The sequence below is a fragment of the Amblyomma americanum genome, chromosome 1 (genome assembly GCF_052857255.1).
Source record: "Amblyomma americanum isolate KBUSLIRL-KWMA chromosome 1, ASM5285725v1, whole genome shotgun sequence".
NCBI classification, from domain to species: domain Eukaryota; kingdom Metazoa; phylum Arthropoda; class Arachnida; order Ixodida; family Ixodidae; genus Amblyomma; species Amblyomma americanum.
In genome coordinates, this window is record NC_135497.1 from 30,203,354 (window position 1) to 30,230,390 (window position 27,037).

The following is a 27,037-nucleotide window of genomic DNA, read 5'->3' on the forward strand; positions in this document are numbered from 1 at the left end:
TCGTCATTCGGGGCACTCTCGCAGCGAGCACGTGGCGCTGGGAGAATATCCGAACATCGTTTGGTATCCCTATTTACAAAAAAGATATAGTCATACTTGAATGGGTGCAACGGAAAGCTGTTCGCTGTATCTACACTAGGTACTCGCGCACTGACCCCCCCCCCCCCCTCCCTTCCCGAGCTGCTTTGACACGATGGCCTCACCATATTATCATGCGCGCTACCTTGCACAGGCTGAAGCTTTTTTATATTTATTGCTTATATTATTATATTTATTACTTACTTTTTTCGCGCACATGCAGCTCATTGAACGCCCAGGGAGCGATTGGTAGCGCCAGGTGAAAAAAAGCAGCCCAGCCGGCAATATTGCGGCAATATAGGCCTATGTAGGCTAATTCGTGTTTAGTGTTGGCGACTCCTACAATTCGCTCTCCACAGGTGAGACGCACACTTCCTATCGGGGAAGGTGATCTCAGGGGATAGGACGAGGCCTTTTTTGTTCTTAGTGCCCTTGAAACCTGTCGAATAGGCATAAGCTACAAAAGTAGCGTACTTGAACCAATATTTAAAACTGAAGTGCCCTCCCGGAACCGAACCGATGCTTTGATTGCTCTGTTCGGAGGAAGGAGCCGTTATGGATGCCTTCTACCAAAATATGTTGAACTTTACTTGGCTTACTCATGCACTTGGCCATATTGATGATAATGAAAGTAAGAATTATTCAATGTTGGTCAAATTTTTAGGGAAAGCCCCCAATGTGGTGTAGATTTGTAATAAGGGAGTGTTCAATGTGGACGAATGTAATCCGAGCTCTTCCTAGGAGATCCTTTTGCAGGACCCGCAACCTCTTGATTCCGTATTATGCGGTTGAGGCTGGAAACGAGGCATCTAGCACCACAGTACACACCTTTTTTGAGTAAAAAAAAAATTGTCGGTAGCAGCACGCCGGTTAGGCTGACTAAAACTGCTCTTTGAGAGCATAACTTGGCTCGTTGGTTCATGTCCTTTCATTTTTAAGAGTGACCTGTCGAGCGCGCTTGGGGGCCAATTTCACTTATATGGGGAGCACACACACTAGAAACCATGAAATACCATCTCAGTGCTATAGCACTAGAACCAGCCCTGTTGTGCAGGGACGAATCCAAGAAACAGCCAACGAGGAAGTGCGGGCTGACATGGCGTCGCCTGCCTTGAACACGAAACGTGGGTATATACATATTTTTTCTCTTGAGGAACCATGGGGGTCTTGCTGGGATAGCGGAGGGCGGTAAAATACATCGAAAGCTTTGCTTGAAAATCTTCAGACCGCATGGTTCTCTTTTCAGCGATGTCGTGGGGCATTTATGGAGCCACTCAGGCTCCAAATCTGAGTGCGGTCAGGAGGAACCTCCTCCCCACATTTAAAAACGCTGAAAATGATTTCTGTGTGCTAAGTACTGTTTTAATAACCCTCATAAATATTTATAACTGAATATGGTATAAGATTCTGGTTTCTTTTGTCATTTTTCCTCATGACACTGTTACTTATTCCATCCACTAGAAAAATACATTGGTAAAGGACTGGTCATATAGTTTGGGAGCCTTTCAAACACTGCGTTCTTGTGCCTTCTGAGCCCCTGCGGCTTTCTAAGCAGACAAACACGCGTGGCTAATAAATGCCAACTACTCGCTTATGCTGCGTCAGAGTATTTAAATGTTACCAAACATTGACCGAAAACCAGAACAGACAGTTTTGCGGTGCCTCGCATGCAAGGACGTGCGGCAAGGTTGCTTGCAAAGGGCTGCGTAGTATGGTTGGTTCCTTCGATTTTTTTTTAAATCTCCTGATCACTGATATAGCGTAGGGATGTACTTTGCACGAGAAATTGGTGGCACTTTTCTTGATGAAATTCATTATGCTTGTTCACGGCTTTTTTCTTTTATTTTTTTGCCCATCGTTGAAAAGCGATCTTCTTGTCCAGTCTTCATGCGTATCATGTCGCATTGACCACCGGTTTAAGGTCGCCATTCCCCGTTGCCGTAGCTATGATCTCTTCAACTCATTTCTGCCAAATACTTGCACAGAGGGGAACCGCCTTTTCCCCCTCAGTGCCTCAATCGTGCATGCACCATCCTTCAAGTCAGCACTTATTGACCACCTTTTGAAATATATCACCATTATTATTCCCTAAAAAATCTGCACTTTGCACTTTTCTATGTGTTTTACTTTTTGCTTTTCACCCACCGCCTTTCTAACGCCCTTTGGACCCTGACGGTATTAAAATAAATAAATTAATAAGAGCAGTTCTCTGCGTCAGTTTTTGAAAAAAAAATTAAAATTGCTTTTTGAGGAAAGGAAATGGCGCACTAATTATCTCACATATCTCGGTGGACAACGGAACCGCGCGCGCCGTAAGGGAAGGGAAGAAGGTGGGAGTGAAAGAGCCCTCCATAGTGGAGGGCTCCAGAATGATTTCGACCGCCTGGGGTTCTTTAACGTGCACTGACATCACCTCCATCGAAACGCGGCTTCCGCGGTCCAGTTCGAACCCGGGTACTCCGGCTCAGTAGTTGAGCGCCCCACCACTGAGCCACCGCGGCGGGTTTAGTTTTTGACGTTCAAAAAAAATTTCGTTATTGCTTTAAGAGTCAATCTCCACGCATTAGCGAAAACTTCAAAGCGCAACCCAGAGCGTATAAAATTAGACGGCTTAAAAGAACGTCTTGCTGGGAAAGTTCGTAACATTTCATCTTTGGTTACAGGCGCGAAAAAAGACGCAACACAAGGCAGAAAGACGGGACGGGAGGCGCTCCATCCCATCTTTCTGCCTTGTGTTGTGTCTTTTTTCGCGCCTGTAACCAAAGATGAAAATTAGACAGGACAAGAGGTATACCGTTTGCCTTGTGCTGCGTCTAGCGCTATAAAGGTATCAGTCTTTGATCATGAGCCAACTAACTGCAAGTCAAATACTACTGAAATTACACGGATTACATTGTGGTAGTCAAATTGACGGTAGCGAAAGCGCCGCAGTGGTGTGCTGAATTGTGCTACTGCTGTCGCCACTCTGGCTGTGTGAGAGTTTGTTATGTGGGCTCATGGCCTGTCTTCCAAAAGGCGTGGAAGCAAACTTGTTGGTGTTACCTGCAGGTGCCCGTGCCCAGTACTACGGCAAGCTGATCGGGCGTCTGGAGACGTTGCAGCACCGGGTATCAGGCTTGGTGTACGCGGCCGGCGAGGATAGCTTCTACCTGGTGGACTTCAGCTACGATGGCGGCGGACCAGGTCAGTTTGTTTTATACAACCATCGCGCCTGTTTGGATTGAGGCTGTCACGCTTATATGCGAATGACGATGGCTTTGAGCGATGGCTTTGAGCAAAGGAAGGGCGCATAACTGGCTCCCTAGATATGCGGACGCCTCATTCGTGCTTTGATACATTTGGCGGTGGTGAGAGAGATGTGGCCTGAATTCATTAGCGCGGACAGCGTTGAGGCCGACATGCGATACTGCTGCGATAGCTACATGCGATACATGCGATAGCTACGCCGCAGCGTTCATTTGGTGATCAATATCTCGCGATCAACCATAAACTGCATGCCACCTCCCAGGGTGACAGGGAGGGCGCGCTGCCTATCGAGTGTGCGGAATGCAATCAAAGTAGGCTTTTGCAGTTGGATACCAACGCCGCGTACATGAAAGCGAGATTGAGGTCTCTACTGACCCGCGGAGCCGGTTGTGCGCCTTTCCTTTCCTGAAAATGAACGGCCTTTGCAAAGTTGTCAACGCGAATGAACTCCATGAACGCGGTCGGCTCACTTGTTTTGTTTGGTTTTTGAGGAAAGGAAATGGCGCAGCAACCGTCTCACATATCTCGGTGGACACCCGAAGCGCGCTGTAAAGGAAGGAGTAAAGGAGGGAGGGAAAGAAGAAAGAGAAAACTGAAAATTGAAAGTTGGATTTTGAGGAAAGGCGCGGCGCTGCGGCGGAACACCTGTGGCTCGATGCTACTAGTGGCGCATGCGCAGTAGTGACTAGGGAGCGAGAGAGAGATAAAGAAATATCAGTGGCAAAGCGCACGTTCTGACGTCATGTGCCTCCTCGGAGCACCGCCAGGGCGAAATCGCCAGTTCGCGGCCAGTAAAGATTTCGCTTTAAAATTTACTTGCTGTTGCCGGATTAGTGCGCCATGTACTTTGTTCACAGAGTAACGGGTGGCTGTCCAGAAGCGTTGCCAAAATGGATTCCACTAAGATTAGGGCGGCGAGAGTGTGCATGATAGTGTAGCCTCCGCTCTCGCTCCTCAATGAGCACATCAGCTATGTGGACCCAGCACAGCACCGAGGTATTTTGAGTGCGAAAGCACTACTTAACGGGGTGAAACCCAACCAAAAATCTTATGTGAAGCCTCGGAGTAATTCGGATAAGCTCGTACAAGTTCGGAGGAGCGTCGTGCCAGCTGTAGCTAATGGGAGGTGGGCGTAGCGCCAGCTTCAGCCGAGTGGAGAGAGGGTGTGAAGATGGAGAGAAACGCTGTTGCGTGCACATGCAGATGCCAGGAATAATAAACGAACACGTGCTTCCGCACGTCTGCACGGTTTAACTACGGCAAAACGCTACCACTTTTTCTGTTACAGCGAACTCTTAAAGTGGAATAAGCGAGAAGAGTAATGCAGCAGGGGTCAGCGCGAGTCGAGCGGGCAGGTGAGATAAGTGCAGGGAGGCGTCAGGGCGATGCTTTTCTCCTGCAGCGGACGTATAGCTACGCCACCGACTGCGGATGACGCTGCTTGTTTGTGTGCCGCAGATGCCTTCTTCTGGGCCGGCACCAGCACCAGCCCCGACAGCAGCGGCGAGATCCTGCCGGACGAGAATGGCGCGTGAGTGGCTGCTTCGTGCCTTCGTTTGTACGCGCCTGAACCGATAGGGTGCTCCGGAAATTGCCTTACGCCCCGCTCTGTTGCGACTAAACCGCGGCCCCGTTGCATAATGCTGCCTGCCCAAGTCCATCAGCGCTGAGCGCAAAAGGCCAATGCGTGGTGAGGGCTGACACGTACTCTTCATTGAGTTGGTTCAGCACGCTCTTCACGCAATCGCACACACGTGTACGTATGTGTGTATGCATACGTTCGCTTCTTCGTCCTCTTAACGTTTTGGTGCCCTTATGTGAAAAATATGAAAAGGTCTTCAATTGTACGGTGCGGTTCGTATGAAAGTCCGCACTTCTGTCTCATCACACAAGCAAGGAACACAGTGGCAATCGACTGTGGTACGAATGTGCTTCTCCTGCGGCTGTGCGCTCTCGCACCTGGTAAGAGGTCTCTCACTTTGTATCTGTTGGAATGAAAAAAATAAATACGCCAGGAACATGAAGCATGAAGCGGCTAGAAGTTGGCGTATGGTGATCGGCATTTGTTGTGCCCAGAAATTCCGCGCTCACGGAAACTATCTTCATCCCTTGCTCGCTGCCGAGTGCAAAAGTATCTATCAACGTGCGGCCGTACTTTGTAACGAATATTTTCTCGGTTCACCCTATCCCTCTTTGCGTTTCGCAGCGAATCCGATGACCGACATTACTTCCTCCCGCCGCGGTGGCGGTTGCGTTCATCTGCTGAGCCCTAGACAATCCTAGGTGGTTCACTTCTCCATTACGGCTTCAGCAAGGCGGAAATTTGAGCGAGTTGGTAAGTGTTCATTTTCGCTCTCAGCGCAACACGAACGGGACACAAGACAAAGGACTAGCACAAACAGGCGCTGACTATCAGCTGGTTTTTTATTGAAGAACGAAAAGCGTATAAATAGAAACAGTGAACTACTTATCAATCAACAAAAGTTATCTGGAAGGCACGTGGGAGGTCAGATAGCTCAATTCCCTCTCGGATAACGTTATGGAAGGGCTGCTGATACATTTTGTGCCGTTGTGGTAAATATAAAAAGCTTTCATTACCTCGCGTGTTAATTTATTGTTATGTCGGAACAGGATGCGCGTGTTCCTGTAATCGGGAACACATTGGCACTTTATGCACTGGAAAGACGCCTGTCCAAGGCTCTCAGGAAATCTTGCCATGAAAGGACGCGAGAGAGCATTTTGGCGCAAACAGGCAGGTTACGTGTGAACGGGTACCCAGATCAACTCATTTCCAGGGCAGCGGAGAAACTTCTTAGGCAGCTCAAGAATGGGGCTCAGCCGAAAGAAGCAAAAAAGAAGAAAAAGCCGGCTGTGGTCCCGTATGCACACTGCTTGTCACATGGGCTGAAAAAAGTTGCGGACAGATACGACGTTGAAGTCGTCTTTTCTGCACCTAGAAAACTTAGCGCAATGTGCAAACAGGTCAATCAGAGGCACTACGGCAAGAGCAATAGGGATGCTTGCCAGGTGCGTCATGTGTCGCCATCTATACCTTGCGAGGTAGGGGTGGTATACCAGGTGCCCCTCTCCTGCGGTGCCATGTACATTGGCCAGACTGGCAGGTGCGTTAACAAACGCTTGATGAGGCATTAAAACACCAGGAAAAATGACCCCCCTGTCTCACACAGGCTCCCACAGCAGGCAATGCCAATGCAGGCATGAAAAGGATCATGCAGAAAGGAGAGCAAAAGGGGACCCCCTTGGACAGGCGTCTTTCCAGTGCAAAAAGTGCCAATGTGTTCCCGATTACAGGAACACGCGCATCCTGTTCCGACATAACAATAAATTAACACGCAAGGTAATGGAAGCTTTTTATATTTACCACAACGGCGAAAAATGTATCAGCGGCCCTTCCATGAAGTTATCCGAGAGGGAATTGAGCTATCTGACCTCCCACGTGCCTTCCAGATAACTTTTGTTGATTGATAAGTAGTTCACTGTTTGTATTTATACGCTTTTCGTTCTTCAATAAAAAAACCAGTTGATAGTCAGCGCCTGTTTGTGCTAGTCCTTCGTCTTGTGTCCCGTTCGTGTTGCGCTGAGAGCGAAAAGGAATCCATTACGGCTTGCCTTATAGCCGGTAGTCCATAAATTAATCAGATATTGATCAATGCCTGTCAGGCCTAACATCACAGGGGATTGGTGCCAGTGCTAAAGAGCTGAAATGATTAATCGGGAAGGAATCGTTACGAGACTCAGTCCATGGGCTACCCACGACCGGAAGCGCTATTTCTGTTTTTATTTTATTTACACAAGTGCGAACGCACTCAAATGCGGCTGCGAAGCACTACTCTACAGCTTCCTCAGATCTTCTTGGTTAAAGAGACAGTCTACTGTTACGAGTACATAAATATTGGCATATCCTTGTTGGTTTTTTCCAATCATGACAATAACGAGGCAGAGCTTGCTGTTTTGGCAGCGATTTGTATTTAAAATTGGCAACGAAAGTAAGGCCAGACTCGACGGTAGTGCGACACAACAGCGAGGCTCTGGTGGCAGTCGGACTAGTTCGCCTGGACTGTGCACGCAATACTTTAATTATGAATAGGACTTAGCGTAATGCGGGCTATTTCTCTCGGAAGAAACTTCAGTCCCCTTAATTTTTTTCCCTAGCAACTAGTCACAGTTTCTTGCGCGGTTTAACCCTGCTTTCTCATAATTTCTTGAATGCGTTCAAAAAGGAGACCCACTATGCTGACACGGCGGGCGCTGCCATCGGCAAAAAACAGTTGCTGGTATCTTTGCAAAATATCACCAATCTGATTTTGATAGATTTTTGAAACTACATACGTGCATTAAATTGCCGTTTTAATAGAACCTTTTCGTCTCAGTTAAGGTAACGAACCTTTTAGTGAGAGGCACACGACTGGAAGCCTGTCTTCAGGGTTCGCGTACGTCGACTGCGCAGTAAAGACACATTCCCATTTCTAAAAATTACTTTTCAAATGGCTCTGTCTCGTTTCCGAGCCCTGCGGCCTGTATACGTTTTCTTTTTGGGCAAGATGCTTTCGACTGCCGCAGAGAAAGTACGGTATATAAAAGTCAGTACTGTCCCTTTCGACACAATTTTTTCCTGACCCGGTGCTCGAACCCATGCCGATCGCCTGTCCGGCGCAGAAGGTCTAACAGCATAACTAGGAGATGGTAGACCGAAGCTGAATCGAGGATCTATTCCTACAGCGGCAATGCTAGTCCAGTGGCGAAGCAGCTGTGCAGCTTTATTTCATAGGCTTGTTTAAGTTTATTTATTTTCTACTTCAGAGGGCAGTGAGCCTAGGAAAAAAAGCCGCATCTTGACAACGCATGGAGGCCCACAACCTACGGCAACAATGACCCCAATGGTCGCATGAAAACACGGAAGGGATACATAAACCTAAATTCACAATCTGTGGACCATGGGGTTGAAATACGTTCTCCCCGCTAACCTCGGCTGACACACTTGAAAACCGCCGGACCCTACCCCGTGATCACGCGCGCTGCCTAGCACACGCCAATCGCGGCGGGCCATGCTGCATGGGAACAAAGGAGCAACACCGGCTGACACGAAGACATTTATTGCTACAACATCAATAACGCCAGCTAGCAATAAAACACGCTAAGGAAACGAAGTCGACCGAGTCACCAGCAAGGTTACGAGCGAATGCTCGCCCACTGTGGGGCCGAGGTCAAACTCGAGGCCGGACGCGTGGCGAGCTCACGGGAAAATGCTCGGCCTCGCCCCGATGGTGAAGAGCGGAGTGCTGCACCGGAACTTCAGCGCACGTGGAGTTCCCACAGGCACCCACCCTTGTTAAGGTAATACACTGTAGATAATTTAACTAGAAAGGAAGACACCGCGGAGAAACAAACCATAGGAGACGAAGCGGCGCGAGTCCCCACATCCCCCCCAACATTAAATAGAGCCACGCGCCTGCAAGTACATGCTACGGAGGCGTGTGCTGATCTTCATGAACTTGAGGTCAGGTCTTGCAGCATGCCGATAGCGTCCACGCAGGCATCCACGGTGTTCCGAAAGCGGCGTGAAGGTCTCCGCTGGGACGACTCGCATGGCCCCTGGACTACGTGTCTGCTAGCCCGCGAAGACAAGGCCAGTCGAAAACTGCAGGCCAGGATTGTGCAGTAGTCGCCGGGGTAATAGTAGCCGGAGGTGATTGCTCACTAGTCTCGCCAAGGCTGCACAGGTTGAATGCGCCGAACAGGGCACAGGCAGCTCCGTCGCAGCAGGAGGCAGCGAGATCTTTGTGCACTGGACAGTAAGCCTGTCCTAGCGAAATTTGCCACGCGGCTATGCAAACGCAAAGTTCGAGTGAACAAAGCCCTTTCTCGAGTTCAGTGAGACTGCTCAGTTCGTACGAGGCTATAGAAATGGATGGGCAGCAATGTGAGCCCCATCTCAAAACCGCGGTCCGGTAGTCGTCTCTCTTCTGACGTCGTTCAGGCAACTTGGAAAAGCAGGAGGCCTAGCTGCCACTCCGACAATGACCGCCAACAAAACAAAGACCCAAAAAGGTTACGTGTGCGCAGCCGCGAGAACACGCCAGCTCTGTGAGGTGATCCTAGCCCGCTCACCGCACGAAGCAGCTTCTGTGTTGTCGGCGCCCACCGTATCGGACGGTGTCGAGGGGCCAGGTGCCGAGCTGCAATACCAGCAAACTGGTAGCGGTACCCGCGGCCCCCAGCCACCTAGCTCCCAGAGTCGAAACAGAAACGACAAAGAAAAGTATGAACAGGAAAACTCAGACCACCTACGCGGCATCCGTATACTCACTCTCTTCGGGCTTGGCAACTCCAAGGGCGCTATTAGTCGCTTCCCTCCATGCGGACCACATAGTTCTCGTAGCGAAGAATCTTAGGGGAAAACTTGTAGAAAAATGTGCTGAGTATGCTGAAAAGTTCGAACATGTTGCAGCACAACCTACCTCACATTCAATAAAGCTTGCCGCAGGTCAGAGCGATTAAATTTCGCGCTAGGGCTAGCACTGGCCAAGTCCGGACAAAGAGCGTTCCTCGAACCGGACAGACAGTCGTCCAATGTTCCAAAAGGAGGATTCACGTTCGGCTGATCTATGTGGGGTTAAAATTGGGCAATAAATGCGTTTTCTCCCAATTAACCGCGGCTGGCGGGTTCAATCCGCCGGACCCCAACCCGTAATCGCGCGCTAGCAAGCGCAAGCCGAGAAAGGCGGGCCTACCTCTGAGGGAATGAATGAATACGAAGCTGGCTGGCACAGAAAGGCATTTATTTCTACATCAATAACGCCAGCTAGCAACAAATTACGCTAAGAAATTGAAGTCATGCGACTGACCAGCAAAGTTACGAGCGAGTGTTCGCCCACTTTAGGGCAGGGGAGAAACTCCGAAGCCAGACGGGACAAGTTCGCGGGAAAATGTTCCCACAAGGACTCGCACCGCTGGCGCAGAGCGGACTGCCGTGCCGGAACGTCAGCGCGCGTCGAGATTCCGAGCCGAAAGAATGAGTTCCCCGCCAACGCAGCTGTCACGCCGTCCGTGCCGCTCGTATCACTGCTACGCAGGCGCCCTCTCTTGTTATTTAAGGCAACTAGAAAGGAGGACACCGCGGAGGAAAAAACCAAAGGGGACGGTGCGGGGCGAGTCCCCACAGGATGAACTGTGTTATATATGCAGAAATTGGCAGATACACAAAGTAGGCGCGCAATATAACTTACAATGCAAGTCACATACAAAATTTGAAGCATGCTCTGTGAGCATAATTTAAGCAATCTGTACACAGAGATTATAGAACTTCATTTGATTATAATAAACACATTGACTCTGTGGGTTTCTCAGCGGGCAGTGACCACCAATTACCGTTGGTTCGGGCCCAGCGCGAGCTAATGGCCCCGATCAGCCGTCACCACTCTAACCCTGAGGGGGCACCGCTACGGAGCACTCAAGCTCCGCAGCAAGGAGAGCGACTCGCCGCAAAGAAACAGGCCTCCAAAATCACAAAGGAGACGTTTACAGAAGTCGCGTCCTTCAGCAGGTACAGACACTCAGCACGCACCCCGTCCCGGGGGCGCGCGAGGGCGCGCGAAGTGACATGAGGAGTGCGCGTCGCTTGCGTGCCGCTGCAGGAGAATTTCCCGCGGCAGCGCTGTGGTCTGTCTCTCGTGGCGACTGTTGGGCCGTTTGCGAGGGAGAGTGGGAAATCAACGCAAGGTACGCCTGTCGGAGGTTACTAGACCCCAATGGACAGGACCCGCTGCAGGTCAGAGTATGCACAGGTCCGAGCGACAAAGGCCGCCTGACAAGCAAGCGTACGCACCTTACGCTGTCCCAGAAGTGGGTCTCGAAATCCCTCCAAAATGCAAAAATGGCATATGCCATTGGGATTCCGGGGTGGAGATGTGGCCGAATGACGATGATTATAGTGCGATGTAACTCAAGAACAAAGCGGCTTTTCCCTTTGAAACGACCCTGGCGACCATGCTAGCGTGACAGTGCAGAGAGCTACGCAACAATGAAGAGATGGGGACTGTCCCCGACCATGAAGGGAGGGGACTGTTCCCGACCATGGAGGGAGGGGACTATCCCCTTTCGTCTGCCACTCCCTTGCATTGTTATGCTACCAGGGTCTTGAGAATCGGCCGATGCCATTGGCTGGAAGGGGGTCCATTGACAGGGAAAATGCTCTTCGTCCTTGAGTTGCTTGCACCCGAATACGGTCACGTAGCCGCCTACCCGTTGCCTGAGTCGGGAGAAAAAGAAAAAGAACAAGGCGGGACGCCGGCAACGGCCGCTCAAAGGCAAAGGCGGAAAGCCAGATTCCCACAACTCAGTTTAAAAAATGACAAGGCTCTCATAGATAAGTGCGCAGAATAAAACAGAGGCAACGCACAAAAAGGCCACAAAACACTCCCTACCTGTGCTACATTATTACATTATTACCAGCGCAAGTAACTACACAGCTTAAGAAAATAAAAATATTTTTAACACGCGTGAGTGAAGACAATATGATCTTCACATACTGACAGGTTACACTGTGTATTCCACCACACTACACATTTCGACCCTAACGAACAGATGACAGCCAAAACACAGCCACAAACAACAAAACATGAGCAAAACGAGAATCATTTAGTGAAAGTATACCCGCAGGTCGGCATTGCTGCACTTATTATGTTAACTCATGCATCAAAGAGACGGTTGAGTAATGCGGAAAGATATCTGAATATCTGTAGCCCGCAGTTCGTGGCGTGTAAAGGGTATACTGAGCGGGGATGTTTTCAGATATAGTTGAAATTTTGTCCCGGGCTTGCTGTTCGTAGCGCAAGGACAGACGTATATAAAAGAGTCTGAATACTGAGATGCGTGTCACCATCGCCAAAAAGCACCTCTGCTTAAAGAGGAAACAGGAGGTAATGGCTTCTACTTCCGATTGTAACTTCATTGCTTTGCGACTGGTCAGTCCACTTTGTGCGTGCTCCTTTGCGTGAAGTGCTAAACAGCGACCAGTCTTCGTAGAGTGACCCCGCGTTGTGACGGACAGACAGCGTCAGCGCGTGTCTGGACCCTTTTCTTCACGCACGGGGACACATTATAGGCCTCTGTGTTAATCGTCGCGTAACCCTGTAGCGGCACGATAATTCGCGTGCGGACCGGCTATTGAGAAGAGCCCAGTGTTGTGTCCGAGGTCGTGGTGGCTCTGCGAGATGCCTTCCCGCATGGCACGCGCCTGACATGCTCACGGAGCCACTGTCGAAGCTTCATAAAGGCTCAGACACGTGTCGTTCTCCACAGCATATATATGTATACAGGCTGGGGCGTGCTAAGCGATGTTCGATTCGGCGCGTCCATGCAAGCGAGCATCGAAGTTGTTGATATACGGCATCTTGTTTTTCCACCCGTTGCTGCCTCCTCACTAATAATAGCTACGGGATTAAACTGAAAACGTTCGGCTGAGGTCTCTCTTAATTGGGATGCAATTTAAGAGGGGAATGAACGCCAACCAAGTTCTTGCAAGGAAACACAACGTTTGGAAACCTTACTCGGTTTCGGGCGGTCGAGTTGCAGCTTTGTTTGAAACACATATATAGGTGACCGCCAGGTCAGTGAACTGTGGGTCTAGGAAGAAGGATTGGTTCCGAGGAGGCATTAATATCTCCCGGCGTCTGCTGAACATGACACGACTGAAGCAGCGTCCTTGTGCACGTATTTGTCTAGCCGGTGGGCGAATGCCTCGCAGTGCTTGGTGACTGCGCTTCGCTCACTTTGACGTCAGCTACGTGCTGCTTTGTCCTTTCCGCGAAAAAACAACGCCAGGTGGCACTCGGAGCAGGGTATTTTGTAAGGAACGCCCTTTTTAGGGCGACGGTCTTTCGGGCGCGGCAGGAGCCATCCGGCGGTGCAATCGGCATGACTATTGTTCGCGCCCGTTTCTTTTTAGAGGATAAGAGCCGAGGTTTCCCTAACGTCGTTTATGCGGGGAATGCTTACGCGTCTTTCCCGCTGCCGTATGCTTGGGCTGGGCGTAGAATTGTTTTGTCTGCGTTTTGTGTGCGTGTTTTGGTTTCAGATGATACGTGGAATGAACGAACTGGAGTATCCGTTTCTTTGGAGTTCAGCGAAGAAATAGTCTCCATAAACGTTTTTACAACTGCGCGGAAAACTGCAATTTGCACGGAACGCGATGCCGGATTCATGTCGGCAGCTTCAGTCCTCAGAGTGACGTCACGGCCTCTTGACCAATCACAGACAGCGGCGCGACCAACGGTGTGTCCCGCGGCGCCGCCTCCATATTTCTGCTAAACAAAAAGACAATTCGCGTTCTTTTTGTTCCGGCTACTGATCCGGAGTTCCTGCGTTCGAACTCTACCGGGGCGGCAGCGTTTTTATGGAGGAAAAACGCTAAGACGCCCGTGTGCTGCGCGATGTAAGTGCACGTTAAAGATCCCCAGGTGGTCGAAATTATTCCGGAGCCCTCCACTACGGCAACTCTCTTCGTTTCTTCTCTCAGTCCCTCCTGCATCCCTTCCCTTACGGCGCGGTTCAGGTGTCCAACGATATACGAGACAGATACTGCGCCATTTCCTTCCTCCCCCCCCCAAAAAACAAACAACCAAAACCAATTATTTTGTTTAATTTCGCTTCGGTATTCGAGTACGTAGCGTGAAAAACTGCACGACGCCGCTGCAAGCCCAATTTTCACAATAAGTTCTGCAGTGTCCTTTTAAGCCATACATGATCTAGATGTGTATCCCAGAGCAGGTTTTCTGTAAAACAGATTCCTAACGCTTCAAAGCTGCTAACAGTTTTTATATTATTCGAGGTGTAGTAAAGTTATCTGCAGAAACTTAATACCTTTTCTTTCATTCGAAAGAACCCAGCTTTCGTTTTAGAACGTTTATTTGCAATGCATTACAGATTACCCAGTGGAGAAGCGCTGAAAAAGTCTTATTTGCAAGGATAATGACGTCATCCTGGTTGCAACTGCTAAAGAATATGCTTGTGTCGTCCGTGTATATTATAAAGTATGCATTCTGAGCAATATCTGTAATATCATTCATGTATAAATTAAACAGAAGTGGTCCTGAGATACTGCCTTCCGCGACACCAGTTTTGATTTCAGTCATCTACGAGGAGCGCCCATTGATATCGACATATTGATATCTGTATAAGAACGAATTAGCTCTAGCACATGGCCCGTGATACCATCCCTCTGAATTTTTGTGAGATGAGTGTCATGGCTAATGCTGTCGAATGCCTGTTCAAAGTCTACAAAAACCGCTGATGCAATCATTTTTCCTTCAAAGTTTTCTAACGTAAATTCTTTTTGGGCTACTAATGCAGTTTCAGTAGAAAATCCTTTCTCAAAACCGTGTTGAGAACGGGTGATAATACTGTGGGGATCCAAAAATTTCTGCAGACGATTAGCGATCACTTTTTCGAGACCTTTGTAAAACAGGGGTAAAAGGTATATTGGTCTTTAGTTGGAGATATTATCACGATCACCTTTTTTAAGCACTGGTATCACTCTATATTCGGATACAACTAAAAAACGAAGCGGCAAATGCCTCTCAGAGGAGCCCCTTGAACCCATGGAGTCAACCGATTCTCCCCCTTGACAAATTCACCCCCCCCCCTCCCTCTGACCGATCCCCTTGGACCTGATAGCGCGAAATCGCGGGGAGTGGCACATGAATGGGGAATAGCTGCGGCTTATTCGAATTGACCGTGGCGTCATGAAAATCGATCGACGCCATTGGCTGGAGAGCCTTCTTTCAAGGGCATTTGCCACTTCGTTCTTGAGTTCTATCTGACTCTATAGATAGTTGCATTTGTGTGAGAAATGTACCAGTTTTAGTAAAGAGATTAAAGACATGAGTCTATGAAGTTGAAATCGCGTCTATAACATACTTAACAGGAGAAATCCGAAGTTCACTCGCATCACGCGATATGCGCTCAAGTGAATATTAATAGTAATATTGCCTTTAATTTAATCGCTCCGTTTCAAAGTTTTACTTGCGGTGGACGAAGAGGAACAAAGTATAATAAGAACACCACCGGTGGTCAAGTGCGAAACATTGCGATCTGAGTTCCGGTGCATAACTGAGCGGGAGTTAGAAACTAGTGTCGATTTTGCAGGCGGCAACGACTTAGGGGCTACAACCGTGAGAACATCCTCATCAAGCTGGACAACAACAAGACGCTTCGTGACTACCGTTACCTGGCTGTATACTGCCGACGCTACTCGGTGAGTCTCGCCCAGCCAAGTGGCCCACAGCCACAACATGCACATTTCGGTGCGTTTCTATTCAATAACATTCTTTCTCATGATAGTTGCAATGATGACTCCATAAAATGTATCAATACTGCTCTCTAACGAGAAGCAAGACTCTATTACATCTTTTGCAAGCACCCTACCCCAAGACAGACTTGAGAAGCAGTAAGATACCAGCACAATCTGTCGAGACAAAGTCTTCACCTCCGCTAAAAAAAAAGCCTTGCTTTGTCATTCGAACACGGTTCGACCGTTAATCACACTCATGGCCGGCACTCCTCTTGAGCTCGGTTCCCAGTTTTTAAGTCACCATCATCGGCAGCAAAGTTGGGTATGCTGCACGACAAACGCCTTTTCCTCCACTTGCCCATGTCCTGCGCCAGCCGCGCCTTGTCCCCTCGAACTTCTTTCTTGGCTATGTTTCTCTCTTCCTTTGTAATCAACTGTCGGCTATGATCATGTTCTTTCCATTGCATGTGCTGCAGCATTCCATTTCCCCATCTTAGTTGCAGTTGGAATAGGACCAGTTCACCATGTTCCGCAATCCACGATACTCTCTACCTATTAAGGTCTCCGCAATAACGGCTCTTATCATTTATTTTTTTTTAACGGAGAAGCTGCCCAGAAGTTGGCGATTTCGCGACATAAAGAGGGCGCGCCGGTAGATCTCGATCCAATACGGCGCCTTTAAGAAGGACTGCTTCTGGGGTCAGCCTAGGCAGAACCATGCTTGTTTTTCAGATTTATGATTGGCATGCTCTTTGTCGATGACGGCAACATATCCTAAGAGCCAAACAGTCTGCGGTTTCTGGACGGTGTAAAGAAATGAGACGCGGATAGTGTCAGAAAATGTGCGGCTTTAAAGCGGAGCTATATACAGCAGGCGCGCGCTCTGGATAGGAATCAACGTGGCCGACAGTGAAGGCACTGCAGGACAAACCTAGGAGCTCAGTTTTGTTCCTTTAGCCCTACAGATAAACAAAACCATGCTGCTCGCACAGCGCCAGCTAAAAATGCTCGTTCTTAAATTTTAACTTATAAAGCTGCACCCGTTTTCATTTATTCGTGCCCAAGAATGTCATGAATTACACTACGCTTTAAATATGACTGATAAATACTGTGCACAGGTGTGAAGCGAGGAGGAGGCCACCTCTTTCTGTGCATTTTCTCGTGGCAGCCGTACCTTGCAAGCTCGGTTTGTTCGGGAGCAATGAAAGGATAGCATGTCACGAATTTGAGGTCGGTGTGATGCAACAGTTCTTTTCTCTCATTATATTCAGTTCATACCATTAGCCTGTCTAAGTGACTGATTCCACTGACGTCGAGCAATGACGAAAGGCGTTAAGAAAGACGATAAAATCGTTATAATGCCCCAGCTATTGGAGACCTGATTAAGAAGCACCATGGGAAACCCCATGTATAGGATAGAGCTGGCAGAGCTGTCCAAGTTAATCAATAAGCGTAAGGTAAACGACATAAGGAAATATAATACGGAGGATCGAACAAGCTCTTATGAAGCCACACATGTCGGAAGCCAACAGTCACTGAAACGAATGAGCACAGGGGGATGTTTTATTTCATTCCATTTCACTTTTTTTTACTTAAAAGCCCCATGAGTGGGGTATTTTTTTAAGGGGTGGGAACTAATAAAGAAAACATTCGTACAATAGTACATATTTTTTCACATTTTCATTGAACTTGGATGAGCAGGTGATGGTGGCAATGTCGCTTGGAAAGCCGTTCTAGTCTGCAGCTGTGCAGGGAAGAAAGGAATGGGAAAATGTGACAATGCGCGAGAGTGGACGGGACACATGAAAATGATGGCTGGTGCGGAGTGATATGCGGGCTGGGGGAGGAAGAATATAAGGAGCGGCGCGCGTGGGGCTATTGAAGATTTTGTGAAATAAAGATAAGCTGGAATTGCGACGATGGAGTGATAAGGACGATAAACCAGATGCCGTTTTCAAGGCGGAAACGCTAATGTCATAAGAGTGGGATGCGTGAATGAACCTGGCCGCGCGATTTTGAACATACTCAAGAGAATTAATTAGATAAGCATGATGAGAAATCCAAACTGGTGATGCGAAGTCCAACTTTGACATGAAGAACGGCTTATAGGCTAGTAACTTAACATGTTGAGGAGCGTGATATAGACGACGTTTTAGAAACCTAACATTCTGTTAGCTGATGATATTGTGTTAGTGACATGCAAACTCCAGGAAAGATCACTAGAAAGTGTAACGCCTAAATACTTGTAGGGCTGAACTGGTTCTATGAGCACATCAGAGATTATGTAGGAACGGATAAGAGGATTACGACGGCGGTGGACAGATAAAAGCTTGCCCTTATGAGGGTTAAGTTCCAATAACCATTGGTTACGCCAGTTCTGGACAACATTAAGATCACTTTGAAGAGATGCTTGGTTAGCGGGTTTAGTAACTGCACGATAAATTGCACAGTCGTCAGCAAACATGCGTATATTAGAGGTGACTTGTGATGGCAAATCATTAACGTATATTAGGAAAAGTAGCGGGCCGAGTACAGATCCCTGGGGAACACCTGACGTTACTGGAAGGGAGTGAAAGTACTTATTGCTAACAGAAACAAATTGGGAGCGATTAGATAGGAAGGCTTCATTCCATTTCATTATGTAGGGGTGCAAATTTAATCTGGAAAGTTTTGTCAGTAAGCGTTTATGGGGTACTTTAACGAAGGCTTTTGCGAAATCTAAAAAATATGACGTCGGTCTCTTGATTAGAATCAAGGTTGATATGCATATCATGCAAGAAAGTTGCCAGTTGGGTCTCGCAGGAGTAGCCCCCTGCGAAGTCGATGCTGTGCCGGGCGAAAAAAGCTGTTAGAGTCAAGGAAAGCCATGATATGGGTATAGATGACGTGCTCCATGATTTTGCAGGGTACGCTGGTTAGGAAAATGGGTCGGTAATTTAAGGGTTTTATTTGTTTATTTTATGGTGTTCATCAATGGTAGATTAAAAGTTTAACTCATAATTGATTAGAAAGCACAAGGAAAAACAACCACATGCCGCCGGTGGTATCCGAAGCCACGAACTCCGAATTTCGCTTCCGGTGCTCTACCAACTGAGCTACGGCTACGGCTGCCCTATCTTCTGCTTTCCGGGGTACTTATGTGCAGTGTAAGCGAACCCTGACAGTATTCACCAGTGCCACCCTTGTCCATAGCGACGGACGTACCGAAATCTTGGAAGAACGCTAACGTCATCTTAATCCATAAGAAAGGGGATGTCAAGGACTTTAACAATTACAGACCAATCAACTTATTGCCCGCTGTTTACAATGCATTTACAAAAGCAATCGATAATCAAATTAGGTCAACCTTAGACGTCAGTCAGCGGAAAGGCCAAATTGACTTCCGGAAAAGGCTACTCGGCAAAATACCATAATCGCACCATCAATCATACTATCAAGTAGAGGTATGCAAATATTATAAGCAACCTATGTATGCAGCCTTGACTGAATGGAAACCTCAGCAGTCATGAAACCACTGAGTAACCAAGGGCGGCAGGTCCTTTAGTCGAAACGCTAGGTAGCAGACCGAGGTTCTCCCCTCAACCCCTGTTCACTTTTTTTGTTATTGCTGTTGTGTCAGGGTGTGAAAGACCCATATGTAAAGGTACTGGAAAGCATCTATACCGGTAGCAAAAATACCATAGTCCATAACAACTAAAGATACCAATCATGGAGGGTGTCAGGCAAGGAGATACAATCTTTCCAGTACTACCTGTATTCACAGCGTGTTTACAGTGGGCGCTTAAAGAAGTTAATTGAGAAAAGTGGGGATAAGAGCTAATAGAGAATGCTCTAGCAGGCTGCGATTTCCTGATGACCTGATGACATTCCTGATGACATTGTCCTGGTAGGCAACTCAGCGGCTGAATAGCAAAGTACGATCGGTTATCAAGACAGGCAAAGCAAAACCGCCGTCAGCGCCCGTCCTTGTCGCCTCGTCTCTGTCCTCGTCTGTTCAGCGCTGCTTTTCCACAAAACCGTGGGTCCAAAAATTAATATAAATTTAAGAATCTATACTAAGGCTCCGAAGTCTCGGAAGGGAATAAAGGTCTAAGATAGACAGTGAAGCATTGGGATTGGTAAGAGAATACATCTACTTACGGCAGGTAGTCACCGCAGATCCGGATCACGAGAGGGAAATAACTAGGAGAGTAAGAATGAGGTGTAGTGCATTAAGCAGGCACTCTCAGGCGACGAAGAGCTGTTTGCCAATATCCCTCTAGAGGAAATTATATAACAGCTGTATCTTACTGGTAATAACATATGGGACAGAAACGTGCAGGCTAACGAAAAGGGGTGAACTCAAGTTAAGGACAGCGCAGCGTGCTTTGGAAAGGAAAATGATAGAAGCAACTTTAAGAGACAGGAACAGACCAGAACTGGTCAGGGAACAAACACGAGTAAATGATATCCTAGTCGAAATGACTAGCAGAAATGGGCTTTGGCAGGGCAGGTAATGCGAAGGCAAGATAAGGGATTGTCGCTAACGGTAACAGAGTGGATTCCAAGAGAGGGCAAGCCTATTAGGGGTTGGAAGATGAGATTAGGAAGTTTGCTGGGCTAAGGTTGCCGCAGCTGGCACAGGGGAGTGTTAATTGGAGGAATATGGGGGATGCCTTTGTCGTGTAGAGAGCGTAGTTAGGCTGATAATGATAATGATCATTATGATCATGAGGCGAAGGAGGATGTACAATAATAGACCGCATCACCACACACATATGCCGTAATAAGGGCTAGCTGTCATTAGTGACTGAGACTGCCGTGGGAAGATTGGTTCGCGCTTGAAATTTTGCCCCTAGACGTTTGTGCTCAGTGATTATTGTTAACAAACAGTGCCTAGTATATGCATAGGCTCTTCTAGTCCGGACTTGTGGCCCTTTTTGAAATCGGCGTGGTGCATATCAAGTGATGTGAAGTCACGATGCGTGCTAGTACGAAATAAATTTTCAGGCTTTCTGGACACCGTAGTGGAAGGCTGCGTGTCGAAGATGGTCGACAAATATTAGGCCTTTTGTAACAAGCAGGAAAGTACCAGTACACGAGTGACATTACAATATTGCGAATGCAACGCGGTGTGGTCTCATGGCCGAAATCGAGCTCGTATTTAATGTCAGAGTGTGTGTCACAGAACCGCAGCAGCGCCTGTGACCAGACAAAAGAAATTATGCGCTCTGCTAAGACATCAGCAGGTGCTCTAAAGATTACTCTCTCTGCCGACTGACTCCCCGTCCCTGAACCAAGGTCAAGGTCCAGCTAAACGTAAACTTTAGATCGGCCTTCCAGATTCGGCGGTGTCCTGTGCATTCTTAGTGAAGGTCGTGTCTTCAGAAAGGATCGCTGACCAGTCTTTACACCACGGCCGCAGGTGAACTTCGGCTGGGTCAGGATTCCGGACGACTTCGAGCTGCCGGCGGCTCAGGATCTGGGCTTCCTTAGCGGCATCCACGGCGTGCGCGCCGACCCGGTCGTACTGCTGGACTCGAGAACAGTACACCTTACAAACTTCCAGTACGACGGAGCAGGACCTGGTGAGGAAAACGCCTTTTTTTCGTAATGTGCAAATTGCAGCTAGCCCTCGCCTTCGGCATTATTTTTTGCTCTTTGCTCCAGTTTTGGTGCCTTCTGTGGCATGTTATTTAGTCGCGCACCTAGTGGGTGGGTGGACATGCCGGGGACGGTGAGCACTGGCCGAGGCTGCATAGTTCTTAACCGGGTTCTGTGCACTGGACTGTGCAGACGCCCACTTCGTGGTTGGCAGGGGCGAGATAAACGGCGCCAACGGCCTCACCATCGCCGACGAGAATGGCAGGTGAGAACAGCGCAGGTGAGAACGGCAGGGGAGAACCAACTCACGGCGGCTACTCTCTGGGCAGCTTCGAAAAGCTGCGGCGTTATCCGGGAAAGAACGTGACGCTGAGGCTGCGTGAGGGAGGCAGCTGGGACCAGTACGAGTGGCTGTCGGTCTACTGCCTGAAAGCCTCCCAGGACTTCGCCCACATCCGGCTTCCCACTCCGGACAAGTTGACCGTGCCCGTCCGCATGGCCCAAGGTGCGAGCAGGTTGCGCAGCACTGCAAATGTGAGAGAGCATTACTCTCCGCAACATGCCATTCCCTCAGATATTCCCCTTGACACCGAGCACTACGGCAGATTGTTAAACCAGTCAAGCCAGTGTAGAAAGCGTGCCGCCTGCACCATGCTATGTCCTGCATCTCGCAAACTGCCTACGAGATCCTGGTGTCTAACTAGAGAATACATGCAAGCTGGATGGGCTTTTATTGGCGTATTCGCCTTGAGGACGATCGGTACTCCTCAATCAGCGTGCCGTCATCCGAACTTGGGTTGTATTTCGAATATTGCTAATGGAAAGCTTTCTTCGGTGACACGTGCTTTTTGTACCGGCATGACAACCAGACTAGTCGGAAAATCTCTGAAGCTCTGCTAAACGGTGCCCTCACTGTTAGCCATCATTTTGTCTCATCGCATGATAGAGTTCATGGCCTTTTATAATGGGAGAGTAACGCGTGTTTGTATTAACTGTGTTGATGCCCTCGTTGAAATTAAGTATTCACGTATTGTTTTCAGCCATCCATTAAAACTACCATTTGTGGTTGCGACCGTGCGGGTGTGTCATTCTGGTACCTTTCAGGCTGAATTTCAGCGCAGGCACATATAAATAGCAGCCTCCACTCAAAAGAACTACTTTTGACTGCGCAACTTGATTCGTGACTGAGTTGAAGAAACTGCCCTCAAAAACACAGGGACGGATACGAAAAAGACTTGCAGGTGGCGCTGGCTGCCAACGAGTCTGTACGTTTTTCCTTCGACCCCTTTGAAAGTTACGCATACAAACTAAGCATATTTGCTCACTCATATTACTATAGAAAGGCGATCGTTTTATTGGTTTGCGTATTTGCCCCATTTATGTTATGCCTCGATGAGAGATGAAGTTTGTTTTAAAAAGTGGCTTCAAATCACCGCTGGGAGCGGGAGGCACAAAAAACCATGTATTCCTCGGGCATCATACTATGCATACCAAATCTCGTTATCAGCGGCGGGTGTTCTTTTCCTGGTGCTGCTAGAGGTGCCCGCTCTCGTGCAGAGGCATCTGGTGGCCGGTATCTTGGCAAGCTACTGGGGAACCTTGACACCGGAGTCCACGGTGTCGGAGGGAAGGTGTACATTGCCTCAGGCGACAGCCTGGTGCTGGAAGACTTCAGCTATGACGGCGCTGGACCAGGTACTACGCTTCCACACCACCCGGCGAGTCGATGGGCCCCTTGTGGTAACACTCATCGCGAGCAGGCATGGACAGTTACAAAATTACGGACAAGAAAAGCTCTGTTTTGTTACCTGTGTAGTACAGCTTATCATGAAGCGGTAACAAAATGTTCTTATGTCCAAGTTCTATAAGGCAGCTGTTTGGGAAGTGTTCTCCCGACAGATTTCGACTATTCTGCATTTGTAGCTGCTTTTTCACGTACTGCCCTGCAGACATGCTGGGTGCGGCTTGGTAAAATCATTATGAAGAAAGCTGCGTGAAGGCAGAGCTTTACCGCTCGTGCGCGGCGTAGAGGCCTCGACGTTAATGATAACAGAAGGGTCTTTATTGAAATTGAGGTTCGTCGCTTGTATTGAATGGGTGGGGAGTCTGACGCGACACATGATTAGGGCAGTTCAGCCCGGCATGCGCTTCTTGTTCCGCGTTGTGTGATTACAAATAATCTGAGCTAATTGTTTTCGAAGGGTCAGTCACACCACAGAGTGCGCTCGGGGGGGGGGGGGGTATATGTATGATAACAGCATTCACAGCTTTTTGATTCGTTGCATTTGCTTTCGCACATTACTCATGAAGAATGGGCAAGTAGCGAGCTGATGCATACCGACGGAAGCCGACGGGCAGCTATATTTTTTCCTCACACCTTTTTTCCCGACTTGCTCGGCATTGCAAGTTCTGGTACCCGCACTAGAGATGCAGGTTCGGTACCGGGGTACGTGAATTTTGACAACCACTGACCCCGTTGTGAAAACGTTGTGAAAACAAGTCCAAAAGGTGACTCCACTCACTCGCTGTGCGACGTCTCTCAGGACAGCAACCAGAGCGCATGAAGTACGCTGGGTACCGTGTCTAAATCGTCGATGGTAATCACCACACTGTCGGCGAGTCACGCTAAACGAGCGCGTCCTTGCTTTCCCTCGATGCTGAAATCGCTCTCGTCGATCGCTATGCGGTTTTTGTCGCCTAAGCCACCATCCTAGTGACGTCCACGTGTATGCGGGACACTTTTTCATCGATGACAAAACTGAAACTGCCAGTGGAACGCGCCTGAACACGAATGAACACCGAAGATGACGGCGTTGACGTATGCCATACGAAATGCGATCCAGCCAAAGATTACCAGCCGCCGTCGACGCCGTTGCAGGCGTCATGTCACGTTACGAAAGATTAGTATTGTCGCTCTGATAGGCCCTAGAGCCGTAGTATGGTGACATCATAAAAATGACGTCGACGTGAGGAAATTTCGCGGCCCAGTTGTGTGCGGGGAGATTTAGGGAATTTCATTTGCGATTTTTTCAGGAGCGCGGCCACCTTCCTGCTAAGAAAAAAACGTGGACAGTGTTTCTGAGGCACACTCAATGCATATTTCTTCCAAGTTTGCTATTTTCTTTAGTGTCCCTCTAACGAGTTGGGCAATCGCGACCTCCGCGTGTCGGAAGTGTCTGGGAAGCCCGTTATATACTGGCTATAACTCGTGGCAGGCACGGGGTCTTTTTCGGGACCGCCCTTCTCAGTTTCTTTCTCTGCGCCCGGAAAGGGGCGGCTGCCATACAGGGTGTTGACATGAAGAGTAGGCGGAGTCGGCTTCTTGGGCTGAAATGCATCGGTTGGGCTCCTGCAAAAGTGGTCTGAGCGAGCGTCGGGCAGGACTGGGCAATTCCGCCTGCAGGTTGACCCAGCCCGACCCACTTGGGAAGGCGCACTGAGTCGGCTCAAGTTTAAGGTGCGCAGCAGCGCAGGCTGCACTGAAAAAAAAGTTACCCCCAGGACAGGACGCGTGATCAGAGCCACCTGGTTCGCGAAATGATTACGCCACGCACCACTGGCATTGGCCCTGAACTAGCACTAACAAGCCGCGGCCGAGGGAAAGTGTAACGGCATCCCGATTCAAATGCACGCCGGAGTGTGGAGACAGGTTGCCATACCCCTCAAGTCGGCACACAGTTGCCTGGGACGACGACATCAACGTCAACGCGAAACAGGGACACAACCAGCGCTGTAGAAATAAAACGGAACCGACGTTCACCCACTCTACTTCCCGAGGTCGGGGGCCTCTGCGATATTTCGCGTAAACGCAGTCAGGTTCCGGCCCGACTTGGAACATGACGTCGGGTTTGTGCAAGCGAAGGTGTGTCCATGGGCAGCGGCGCTTTCCTGATCTGGACACGTAAGTAGAAAAAGAAACTTTGCAGTAACAATTCTTTTTCCCGCCAGATGCCTACTTCCTCGTCGGCACCACAGACCGGCCAGACGGGTCGGGCACAATGCTGAAAAATGAAGTCGGCAGGTGAGCACTGGCTTACTGTTCATGCGAGACCACAGATGTTCCTATGAGATTCCTAGTATGAAACGTTAGGCAAGGTTAACGGACCAGCTATCACTGACTGCATGCCTGAAAGAAGTGCGTCCTATCTGGAAGATTCGCAAGGCTTCATCGCTATACGTTCTTAACTTCTATGCTTGTCACAGAACCTTCAAGAAAAACTGTGGGGCGTTGTCCTCGACGCTGTGACAGGATTTCTTCCAACCGAGAGCAGCTTGCGACTACTGTTCGCGCCACCGCGCAGCCGTTATATACAAATTTTCTCGTAAAAATTGGGTGTAGTCCGAATTTTCCCGCTGTCTTAAATTTTGGGGGTGGGCCAACTTGAGTTTCATTTCGGAACCAGGAAATTTTCTTGTCACCTGGCGGAGGGTCTTTGGTGTGACGACTGGTCTTATGTCGTCGCATTAAAATGCCTTCCATCGCCAAAATTGAGCTCTTTTTTTTTCAGCGATAAACCATTGCCGGCATATAGCAAGAAAACTATCGTGCTCAAATTGCCTGCTGGCACCAAAATCACAGACTTCAAGTGGTTCAGCGTGTACTGCAGGAAAGCCAAGGTGAGCGCTCGCTTTTAAAGGGGCAGAACACTGAATTTTAAGCTCCCATATTTTTTTTTGACGCAACGGAAAGCTCGCAGCGTGAGATGCTCGATTCCGTAACGGGTTTGTTGGAAATGCTGCAGTGCAGCTTTGGCAACCAGGGTAGCCAGTGTAGGGTAGCCAACCAGAACCCCTTTCTGGTTGTTGTTGCCTTCGTGAACATCCCCGCCTTTCTTCATCCTCTTTATCTCTCTCTCTCTCTCTCTCTCTGTGCGATTTTTACCGAAAATTATAAAGCGAAAGCTGTATTGGCCGCAAACTCGTGATTTCGCTGTAGCGGTACTCCATCGAGGCACATGACGTCACAACGCGCGCCTCGCCGCGGAAAGTTACTGTGCTTCGCGCGCTCGCCGCGCCATCTGGCATGACGTCACACCGCGCCGCTCGCCGCCGCCGCCGTTTGGTAGGACGTGACACCGCATTCCTCATCGTTGCGCTCGCCTCCGCTCGCTTCGACAGCTGCGCCGCATGCGTGATAAGATGCTACAGGATTGAAAAGGAGAGCTGGCGTGCGCCGCAACCACAGTTGAGGCGACAGTATGGACGGCGACAATTCTGATAAGCTGGAGGAGGCCTGGAATCGACAGCGGAACAAGATGAAGAGGAAACGAATCGCCCAGGAAACAGACGAACAGCGGGCCGAATGACTGGCTAAACGCCGTCGTGATATGCCGCCGTGAGACAGGCACGTTTAACGTCCGGTGTCTCGACCACTAGCAGCAGTGACAGCAGCCGGAGGAGAGACCTGAGTACTGCTTCACTGAAGACGGTCCGTGATGAACGATGTAATGCGACCAAGAGACTTCAGCGGAGGGCTCAAGAAACAACGTGCCGTTAGCCTAGAGAATAGGCGTAAGAGTGACGCGACCCCTTCAATCCTTGGATCGCCTCAGTGCTAAAATCAAACATGGTCCTACAGGTCATTAAAGCTGCGAACTGGGCGAGTTGGTATTGATTCATATTTGTGTCCCGTTGTTTTATTGCGCTGTTCAAATATGAATCCTACAGGTCATACTGGACGTTTATGCCTGTGCTTCATACGTTGTGGAATATGTGAACAAGGCCAACCGGGGAGTTTCACATTTGCTTTCGCTGCATATATCCGGCATAGCCGAGCTAAGCCACTGCCTTTTTTTACACCAGTGCGTGCGCCTTTTTTTA

General features: G+C 48.9%; 1 protein-coding gene across 1 annotated transcript in view; it reads left to right on the plus strand.

The window, feature by feature from the left end:
* The window catches only part of LOC144112447 (protein Skeletor, isoforms B/C-like), a 100,625-nt gene that overhangs the window by 38,362 nt on the left and 35,226 nt on the right, over positions 1-27,037 (plus strand). Inside the window, exons 2-10 of the mRNA XM_077645282.1 lie at positions 3,127-3,261; positions 4,783-4,855; positions 15,490-15,598; positions 21,039-21,201; positions 21,410-21,482; positions 21,547-21,722; positions 22,775-22,912; positions 25,166-25,238; positions 25,726-25,834. Of these exons, the coding sequence (XP_077501408.1) occupies positions 3,127-3,261; positions 4,783-4,855; positions 15,490-15,598; positions 21,039-21,201; positions 21,410-21,482; positions 21,547-21,722; positions 22,775-22,912; positions 25,166-25,238; positions 25,726-25,834 (1,049 nt within the window). The remainder of the gene's footprint in view (positions 1-3,126; positions 3,262-4,782; positions 4,856-15,489; positions 15,599-21,038; positions 21,202-21,409; positions 21,483-21,546; positions 21,723-22,774; positions 22,913-25,165; positions 25,239-25,725; positions 25,835-27,037) is intronic.